The 10,770-nt window shown below is 40.5% G+C and overlaps 1 protein-coding gene across 2 annotated transcripts; it reads right to left on the bottom strand.

The window, feature by feature from the left end:
* Positions 1-2,319: 2,319 nt before the first annotated feature.
* LOC100253904 (endo-1,4-beta-xylanase 1) lies at positions 2,320-10,455 on the bottom strand. 2 transcript variants are annotated; one of them, XM_059734867.1, is made up of 10 exons: positions 10,218-10,455; positions 9,154-9,266; positions 7,916-8,130; positions 7,752-7,811; positions 6,656-7,023; positions 6,345-6,504; positions 5,759-6,111; positions 4,945-5,122; positions 4,267-4,803; positions 2,320-3,627 (listed from the first exon to the last, which is right to left on the bottom strand). In XM_059734867.1, exons 3-10 carry the CDS (start codon positions 7,985-7,987, stop codon positions 2,512-2,514), a joined length of 2,844 nt encoding a protein of 947 aa, XP_059590850.1. In that variant the 5' UTR covers positions 7,988-8,130; positions 9,154-9,266; positions 10,218-10,455; the 3' UTR covers positions 2,320-2,511. The 2 variants fall into 2 exon arrangements, with proteins under 2 accessions (XP_059590850.1, XP_010664470.1); XM_010666168.3 differs by having other exon boundaries at positions 7,916-9,266; positions 10,218-10,450.
* Positions 10,456-10,770: the final 315 nt, after the last annotated feature.

The raw sequence follows: 10,770 nt of genomic DNA, 5'->3' as shown, positions 1-10,770 counted from the left end.
TTATTTAATTTAATATGAATTTTTTTTAATAAGAATTATGTTTTTTAAATTGTTTTATGTATTTAAAAATAATGGAAAGTAGTATTTTCTTCTTTAATTATTTATTTATTTTCATCCTGAAAGGTTTATTTTTATTTTTAGTGTTTACATAAGGAAACGAACATCGCAATTTACTATATGATCGGTGTGTTAGTGTGTTACCAAGTGAACTCTATATTCTAGTAGCCTGTTACCGAGTCAACCCTGTAGTAGTCTGAGAAAGTGAGAGGGAGAGATGAGCAGAAGAATAGAGGATGAGGGACTGAGGGAGGGTTTGAATGGGGACCCCCCACATCCATCAACCAGGGACTAGACATACAGGGAGAACAGAGCGGCAGTGCCAAAACTACCAGCAACCGTAGAAATACCATCTCAGAGTTTGAAGCCGAAGTTGGGATGCGAATTAGCGGAATCAAGTAATCATAAAAGCTGGGTGGAGGCTGGCAGCGGCAGTGGTTTGGCACCTTTAAGGACGTGGCTCGGGGTGGGGTTGGGAGCGCGCGGAAACAGCGCGAGAGCTGTTTCCCGATGCAGTAGACATCATAGCCTTGTCAGTCCCAACTTCACTTCACTCGCACTCGCACTCCCCCTCACCCTCACCCTCACCCTCACCCTCCCAAGTCCCAACCACTGCCCCATTTCTTTATTTAATTTTTCATGCACCTCGTTGGGACCCACCTTGTATCATATCAAATGTTAACTCCTCTGATGTTGACGCCCATCTCTCCTTCTCAGCCCGTCAGCTCAGCTTGGTCTATTATGCGCCTTGGGTCCCGGCAGGGTTCCTATACACCCATGTGGGTTGTGGGTCCACTGCAACCAGGTAATTTGAGACAGAGATGAGACTGTGTGGGTGGGGGCCCCACCGTTGGCCCTTTCATAGTTAGAGAAGTAGATGGTGGGAGTCTTTCAGCTGATGTGATTTGTGGGCCTTAAGTTGCAAAAAAGCCTTGGTGGGTCCCTCCCTCCTCCCATAATTTAAGAGCCTCAAATGATTGTTGCTAACCTGATATGCCCTTCTCTATATGGTAAACTCCACATTAAACTCAATTTCACTACTTGGAGGAATGGCCCTCGATTTATTTCTTATGCATTGATGTTTATCTAACACGCCTTCTATCCACCTCTGCATTTTGCGACTATTATTATGCCAATGTAAGCATCGGTGCTGAAAAATTCATCGGACCAGCTTTCTGCCCACCAATTCTAAACCACACCTAACCTTGTTCTTGACTTCGACATGGGTGTAGTACCGGTCTCTTTTCAATTATTGTTTCCTGCCAGCCCACGATCTTCTCCCTTAGTGGGCCAGGTCAAAGACGTCTGGATAGTTGACAGGCCCATCTTTTCAGTTTTCCCCGACATTTTTCGCCATCCACGTGGATTTATTCTTTCTTTATATGTTTATTGTTATCTTTCGCTATCTCCCTTAATGGGCTGGGCTGGGATGGGCTTGGCTGGGGATAGTTATTTTGGGCTTCGTGACATCTTTTCCATGCAGAAACATCCATGCCTGTAATGGGGCTGTTCGAAAGGGGAAAAGAAGAGTGAAACTGCTATTCCCTAAAGCCTTCTGAACCCTAGTAGGTGGGGATGATACTGATAATATAAACCCTAAATAATTTTAAAAAGGTTAAGGACATAAAAGACAGCCTGAGCCAAGGAGCGCAACTCGATGTCTCAGCCATTTTGTGCAAGTAGCTGGGCGTTGAGCTTCACTTTTTATCAAGTAGGCCGCCCGTATTTTGCTGTCGGTTGTTATGGAGTAGGGCCTGTCTAAGCTACTCTATTAGGGACCAAGCGTAAGCTAGACTTTGCCTTTTCCATATTGGTTTGGGCTAATTTGGTAAAGCCCATGAGCATACGTTCGTCTATTTCAACAAGGTAAATGTTGGAACTTGACGACCCTGGTCCGGGTCTAATGGACCCAATCATTAAAGTGAAGTTGGGTCTTACACGGACTTTTACCAGATGGGCCTGCCCCATCTTGATCGAAATACAAAAGTAGTGGTTTGGACTTGGCGTGGCCCTCATGTCCTAGAGCTGTAGTGAACAGGGCTTCTATCCAGGACTTGTCATTGGCTTCTAGTCATGACCAATGACTAATGAGTTGAACTGCTGAAAGATCCAATCTGGTTCCATATATGCATTTGCCATGAGTCCGTGACCTGCCACCCACCCTGCATCTTGAGACTTTAGAGAAGAATGCAAGGGAGGATAAGGGTGTCCAACATTATCATTCACATTTGATGTCAAGCAAAACAAGTTGAAACCACAAAGTATCACAACCAACAAGACCATCTCTTTTATTATTTGCCTGGCAGTTACAACGAAGTTTGTGTGTACACACAACTCAAGGGGATACATATGAAGCCAACCGACACATCACTTTTTATTGCTGAACGTCTTTAATGATATGGAACCCGTGAAGAGTTCTCTATTTATTGTCAAGTAGCAGTCGTTACTTGGTGTCTATAAGCCAATGGAAACCACCAGAGGTGACTCACCATTGTCAACGACAAATGTCTTGGAAATTTTCTTTGAGCCAGTACCGATTTCCACGACATATGATCCATGGAAGCCCCTAAACATGAATTCTCCCTGCTCGTCGATGTGCCCATGAGCATGGGACAGCCACTCTTTTCTAAGAGCGAGGTACCTCCAACCAGTTTCATTGATTTCGCCCTCTGCATTCACTAAATGTGCATTGTTTCGGCTCATAAACAACTCCCAGAAGCCCCAGAGCATAATACCATCTACTGCAGGATGGGCAAAAGCTTCCCGAAGCATGACTTCCAAATCATCTGCTCTGATACATTCATTAATGGAAGACACATCAAGCTCTGTGAACCAGATTGGAAGGCCAAGAACACCCAATTTATCTAGGGCAGAACAAACAATTGGCCCAACTGGACTATCTATATGTCCCTGGATTCCAATTCCTCCCACAGGTGCACCTTGCTTTTGCAGGTCAATAACCTGTTCAATGTACTTCTCTGGAGATGATCTGGTGTCGCATCCATCCTCAACATGATAATCATTCACAAACAGGGCGGCAGATGAATCTAGTTGATTTGCAGTCTTGAACATGTTTGCTCGAATGTCTTTACCCAATCGATCTTGATAGAATGATCCATGCAGCATCTCGTTGTTCACATCATAATGCCTGAACTTCCCCTTGTAGCGGGTGAGAAGGCCTGTCAGACGGTTCTGAACAGCCGTCATCAAGTCATTTTTGTTTAGTGATTTGACCCATGGCTGGACTGTGCCCTCCACTTCCCAGAAGATACAATGACCTCGCGTTTCCATGTTGTGGCTCTTGCACAAGTCCAAGAGCTCATCAGCATCTCTGTAGTTGAAGTTTCCTTGTTGTGACTCTGTCCAATACCACTTCAACTCATTTCCAAACACAGCCCAGTTGAAATTTTTTACAAAGAAATCAACAAAATCTTCATTGTCTATGTTTGTTCGGCTGACACAGGAACCAAACCCGAAACTGTTCTGTGTTTGTCTGACTTTAACAAATGTGCCTATAGAAGTTCCTGTTCCTGAACCTGAGAAATTTAGGATGACATCACGCTTACGTATCTGCATGGAAGCAAAATGAAAAATGTTCAAATCAATTGGAATTAAGAAATTTAAAGATGGAAAAGAACCGGTTAACCTGTTTATTAAAAAGGAAAATGGAGTAAATTTCACCAATATAAAATACCTAGGCTAGGACTACCAATAATTACTGGGGAGTGGGGCGTGTGGGATGCTACAAATATTGGAAATAGTACATAGTACCTTAAAAATGTGTCCTTAAAACTTCCCAAGAAAAAAGGGAAGTCATTTTATTTCAGTTTAGAAATATTTATTCGACAAATATCAAGTATCTTGTCATCTGGGGCATGGCAATAGGAGGGAGTTTCTAAATTCATTTCCATTATCTAATTTTACCAGCATGAATTGCAGCCTAAGCTGTTGAGGAGGGAGATTTCTCATACAGGCCCAGTGGTGCTATACTCGATTTTTTTGGAACATACCATGACCCAGAGCAAGAAACTTCCTAATGACAGAAAGCTATATTTCAAATGTTACTGATTTGAATTTTGAGGTAAACAGTGTCTAATATCCCCTATCCACTTAAGTAAATAGTTAAGGCAGTAATGTTCCATCTTTTCCCATTCTGAAGTCCTACTATGGCATAATTAATCATCTCCAAAAATCATGTCTACCAATTACCTTATCAGTCTCCTTCTTTAAATGTCTAAACCTTGCATGTCGATCAACAGGGAAAATTTGAAGTCCAGCAACCATTAAGTCAACACCTGAAGCAGGACCTTGTACATAAACCATAACCTTCAATGGTTGCTTCTCAATTCTGAAGGATCCACCAATTTCATACCATCTGTCATCGCTAACGTTAGCCTGACCTCCATTTACCCACTGACTATCCACACCGAGTGCAACATTCACATTCTGAGGAGCAGTTGCTCCTGGACCAATTCGAACCCAAGCAGACACTTGGTATGTCAAATAGAGTTTCACTCTATCAGTGATCATCTGAGCAGGACCCATCCAAGTCTGTGTGCGATTGGTTACAAGGATGTAGTGACCACTTAGAGGATTATGAGCTCCAAGGGAATCTCTTGCCATTGGAGGAAGTATACGTGGTGAACCTGTTGCAACACTTAAAGTGCAACTACCAAGGGGAAACCACCCATTGGAGCCATCATTGAGATTGCTGTTCTGGATTGTATTAATTCCAAAAGCTGGATCCTACAAAATAAGAACCAACTTTGAATCCTTAAGACACTCAGAATTTGAGTCCAAGAATGCACCTATCAAATATCTAGGGCAAAGGTATTGAGAGAAACACATTGAAAACATTTCTAAATCCAAATCATTTATTCAACCAACCTCGATAACTGGTGGTGGTGAAGGAGGGATTTTTTCTGCATGTTTTACTACTAAGCTATTGACAAGTATGTCAGTGCCTGGAGGTGGACCTTCCAAATAAATGACTACTCTTGATGGGGAGGCATTGAGAAGGAACTTTCCCTGCAACTGAATCCAATCCTTGTCTGTTGCCTGCGAACTTCAGAACAAACCAAATTCCTTTCAGCAATTTAAAGAAACATGGAGGAACTGTTATGGTGCAAGCATGATTAAAACAACAAATGCATTCCGTGCTGAATCAAGGGAAAAAAAATGTAAAGACCGGAACTAAGTCCATATGCATATATAGTGCTGCATTGATATATGGGGCATGAGTGTAAGAAGCTGACAAGGAAGTGAGTAGTAGATTGAGCAAAACCTAAAACATTGAATGCCTAGATTTAGTTTTCCCATTATGCCAAGAACTGCAGAAAACAATATAATTAGGTCGTGCAAGTAGGAATCCTTGCCTTCTGGACATTATTAATTATGGAACTGGGCTATACAATTGGAAAATTATATGAATATTTTAATCATTTCATTTACCTGTACATAGGGCCACAAAAAAGGTCTCACAGTTGCTAGCTAGAAGTTTTTATAGGATGTCATGGATTCTAAATATAAGGTGGATGTTAATTTGTGTATGTGTTATAAATTTGACAAATGAATGATGAAAACAAACTAGAACCGTTCTCTGCATAGTGTAAACCCATTCTGACTCATTACTCCATACAACATTCAAATCCATACACTAAATTAAAAATTTGAAAAAGCAGAAAGGGAAAAAGAAACTAACTTGGCAACACCTATATACTGTTCACGGAGATTTGGTGTTTGGACCCATAAAGTAACCCGTACATCAGCACTAGTGACATTGTTACCAAATATCCGAACCACAGCAGCAACCTCGTAAGCGAGTTTTCTCTGCACTCTTCCAGTGATCTCCTGCTGAATTCCGTTCCAGCTCTGTGTGCGTTCAGTTGCAGATGCAAAGAACTTTCCAGACTGTGGAACAATTTTTCCACCTCCCATAGAGTCATGTAATAGAATCTTGCAGCCCCTTCCAGACCAATTGTTAACACCATCCTCAAATATGGGGTTTAGTATGATGTTTTCATCTCCTGCTGCAGCACATCTTGTACTTGAACTCTTCCAAAATAGATAGGAAGACATGTATCAGAAATGAATCAGTAACAAGCTAGTCAAACTAGATTGAACAAACCAAATAAACTTCTTAACCTTTTCTTTAACACTTGATCACTACTCTTATGGAACTCTTTCTACCATTCCATATTACCAACAAATCAGACAAATTTGCGAATTTGATATAGAAGTGGTTTTTAGTATATTAAATTGGAAACAGGGTTACAGGAAATACTCACCTCCTCCTCAGTGGGGCTAGAACAGAAGATAACAACTGATTCTATGAGAAGGTCCAGTCCAGGAGAAGGGCCTTCCAAGTAAAATACAACTCGGTCAGGCATAGTTGACAATGAGAATGTCCCTTCCAATTTCTTCCACTGCTCTCTTGATACAGAGGTTCTGCAAGTGGTAGGTTGTAACTGCTGTTAAAACAAATTTTCTCCATTCCCTTTTCTGGGTTTTTTTTCTCCTGTGGTTCTTTTTATAATGTTTTAATTTTTTTATTTTTAGCTTTTTGGTGGGAAACCATAGGAGAAAGAGAATTCATCACCTTCCAATGAATAAATAACTAGTTGCTGAACCTTGGTATTCTAGCTTCAATGTGGCCTGGACTACGGCAGATCCCTGAAGAGAGCCCGATACTCCAACACAAGCGGAAACAGAATAAGTAGAACCCAGGGAAACTCTGCTTGTAATATCTTGTTCCAAACCCTGCCAGCATTCCTTGCGATTTGTAATTACAGCATAATTACCTCCAGATTTTACTGATATTCCTTCCAAAAAGCCAGACTCAGCTGAAACTACAGAACCATTGCAGCAATTGAGGTTCCATGAATGCAGACCTCTAGAGAAATCATGGTTCAGTATGATATTAGAAGACAAACTGTCCCTTGATTTGATTGTGCTTTCATTTTGTTTCTGTCAGGCAAAAAACAAAAGTCCATAAACATTAGTTGGGAATGATATAACCATCAAGCTACTTCAATGATTCAATGAAACACCAAATTGAATTATCTCAAATTCTCAGCTCTGAGAGGTAGAACTCTTTGTGTACTAAATTATACAGATTTCCATATGCAAATCTGCTTATGGTCTTGTTGGCTGGGTATGTAATAGCAATGTACATGCACATAATATATTTTTACAAAAAAATAAGAAGAAAATTATGGAATACCAAATAAATTCAAAGTCAAAGGTGCTAAAGAGTCACAAAATTCTTATTAGGGTTCAAAAACTTTACTGCTGAACACTCAGCCATTTAACTCCATCAATTGTTTTCATGCCTCTATGTTATGTAATTTCCATTTTTCTTCTAATTCTTTATACAAAATATGAATCCACAAACTCCACCACTAGCATTATTTCCAACACTTAAACAAATCAAACCACTTCTTATAGGATTTGTATTTTGCAAATTTGGGGATTAAAACATACAAATGCCAAACCCACAGGCAGTCCATTGCCTCAACTAGAGCTATTTTAATCAAATGACCTTTGAAAGTGGTTTATTCTGCTGAGCACAGAAGTAAGGTACCCGAACAGAACGATGCACGCAATACCCAGTAATCCAAAAAAATGTAAATAAGAAATAGAACTGCAAAAGAGAATAATCTTTTACAAGGATGAACAAATGAATAGACCCATACCTCTGAGACACCATGGTCGGCATTACCCTCTTTTGGGTTCTCCATAGTCCCGATGGACCTCTAGCACAAAACAAGATCAAGCAAAACAGCTCCAATTAGAGAAATTCTGAGATGGGTATCAACACAAACAGTGCTTTTATATGCAGAACAGAGCAAAAGAGTACCTGAATATCTTCTGCTTTCTGATGGGTGTTAGAGACTCGTCTTGTGAAGCAGCAGGGCCAGATCCTCCTCATTATATACGTCCGTATTGAAGTTTTCAAGTGAAGTCTACGGAAAGCGCGGGACCATCCAACCAACCAATCAAAGGTCTCCCGACAAAGCCGTTAGCTTTTCAGTCCTTTGGGTTTTATTTTTTCTGGGTAATCCAGAGTCCAAACTGCGATCAATATTTTCTTTTAGCACGTATCCACTCTTCTCATAATACCAAGAAAAACGTTTATTTGTTTTTTCCTTCTAGGTCTCTGTATGGATAAAGCTCTAAGCCTTCTCTTCCTTTGCTTTTGTTTATTACTTTACTTTGTCTTGCAGGTTGGGGCAACCATTGTCGCCCACTTGCCCTCTGCAAGCTTGAATTGAAATGGAAGGTTAAAGATCGTGGTGCGCTGTTTTCCTTAGTTTACTACCTCTTGATAATTTTCTATTTAAGTCTTTGATTACAAGGCAAATGTCCTTGGATCCCTGCAAATTCATTGGTTAGGTGAAAATGAGCTTTCAGCTGATGCCATGATATCCTGGATTTTATGACCCATGGGGAGAACGTTCCATGGCTCTCAATCCATTCTAAAGGAACTTTCCATGTCATAGAACAATCCAATCCTGACCTCAACAACAGGGAATGCACATAAACTAAGAGAACAAACTTGTTCTACCACCAATATTTGGGTTCATCCCAAATTCCCAATGAATCCAATTGATTCATTTGTAGCTGTGCCAACATTCTCTGCTATTTAGATCTACCATCCCACCTTGCCATCCCTGACGCACTAAAAAAGATCATTTTTATTTCGAGTCTAATCACACGGATGGTAGGAGCATCTGAAGTAACATTTCGCCAACCTTAATTGGTTGGCGATATGACGGCTACTGATTGTATTTTATGCAAAAAATTTAATTTCAGATGTAGTTTATCCAAATTCTTCACTGCTACATTTGGGCCCATTGAAAACAATGAACAATACTGTGTATAGTCAAAAGAACAGTCCTGATTATAATCATAAGGTGACTATGAAAGTGAAATAAACACTCCAAGATCAGCTCATGAAAAGTTGCTGAAAACATGTTGAAAAGGTAAAGGATCTACGAGTAAGAATAAGCCAAAATTGAATTCAGTTGAAACTAATCTATTCTCATATCCGTCCAAAATTGGGAAAGAGTTAGTTAAAGATGCAAGATAATGTGCCTGAAAAGTGTGTTGTTACGACTGAGATGCTCCACACTTGCGGCTTTTCCATTCAGGCAGGTGCGAAGACACGAGAGAGAGCAGCAATGTGGGAGTTTGTAACGTCCAGGAATCTGAAGTAACAATTCTCACATCATATTTCGGTTTTGCAATGTCGAGCCAAAACATAAAAATACTTGCATAGAGACAAAATGCCAAAACGTCCAAGCCGGCACTGAAATTCAAATGCATTTGATTAAAATTTTGCTCATACAAAGCAGGAACCATGTCTCAAAAGGCTATCCAAACAGTGTCCGGGTAAATTTGCCAAGTGCACGAGGATTTAATTTTTGGGGAAGCATCACAATTTTGTCAAAAGTTGTTCAACCTATCGTAAAAGGGAAATATCACGCTCCAAAGATGCCCACAATCCATATATAATCGACTCGTATACACTCGATTCATCGGCACCTTTCCCCTACAACAACAAAGGATTCAAGACAGTGGATTTGAGCTTAAGAATCATGAACCCCTCCATTCAAATTCTACCCAGCATCATCGTTTGGTGCCTAATCTAACCTAGTTTCTTTCCTTTTCCAACAACCCACCATACCACCCCAAGAATATCTAAAGCAAACAACCGAATGAGTGAAGAAGAAATCATTAGCTTGCCGGTAGAAACCTGCACCAATACTATAACGTCTAAAGCCAGGTTTCAATTGAAGGATTATATTCCAATCCCAATCTAGAACTTTCTCCTCATGCCCTCCTCAAAAAGTCTGATGTAAATCATCCGAAAATACTTCAACTTGGGATCATGAACACATCATACCAGCGGACCAAGAACACGGAAATCAATAGATGCACATTTGAACAAACATTCCAACATCAGAGGCTGAATAGAATCATCATGAATCCAATGTGCATAATCGATGGATCTAGACTGTACCCAACAATAACCGGGAAATAAATTAATGCTGTAACAAACTCTAAGGACTTCGAGATGTCTCCATGAACCGTCGGCGCGTGAATATTCTATAACACAAATGACCCCAATTTGATTTTTCCCTTTTTAAGAGTGATACCTTAAATCTGAACTTGGGATACAACATTTACAAAGACATTATCATCAGACGACGCCTTTCCCGATCATAAGCTTGGCAGCGTTCTTGAAGCAAGAGATTGAGTGAAACAGTTTTCGTCCTTTTAGAATCCAAAAAAAAAGCCCCATCTCCACGGCAACAAGCAACAGGGCTAGTAGCCCTTTTGGAGGAGGATAAGAGAAACGGCGTCGTGTTAATGAACTTTTTGTGACTCTCATAATAAAAGAATCCTCTCCTCCCTGACCTGGATTATGGACAGCGGAGAGCCACAGGGTCCGGTCCAACCATTAAAGTGCAATTGGGCCTGGGAGAAACAAGCCCACTGTCACACCTGTTGTCCCCAACTCCTGACTATTAAATGGGCCTCGGAAGAGTCTTTTCTCCACCGGTTTTCCCCGTAACAAAGAAGAACCAAGTCATTTCAAGCAATGTTTTTAATTGGTTAAAAGACATACCTGTACATGTACATAATTGTTATTAATTTGCAAGCTTTTTTCAGACGAAATTCAGGCCACCTAAATTACTGACAATTATC

This window comes from Vitis vinifera, chromosome 18 (genome assembly GCF_030704535.1).
Source record: "Vitis vinifera cultivar Pinot Noir 40024 chromosome 18, ASM3070453v1".
NCBI classification, from domain to species: domain Eukaryota; kingdom Viridiplantae; phylum Streptophyta; class Magnoliopsida; order Vitales; family Vitaceae; genus Vitis; species Vitis vinifera.
Note: the sequence above shows the minus strand (reverse complement) of the source record. Positions and strands in the feature narration are given on the sequence as shown.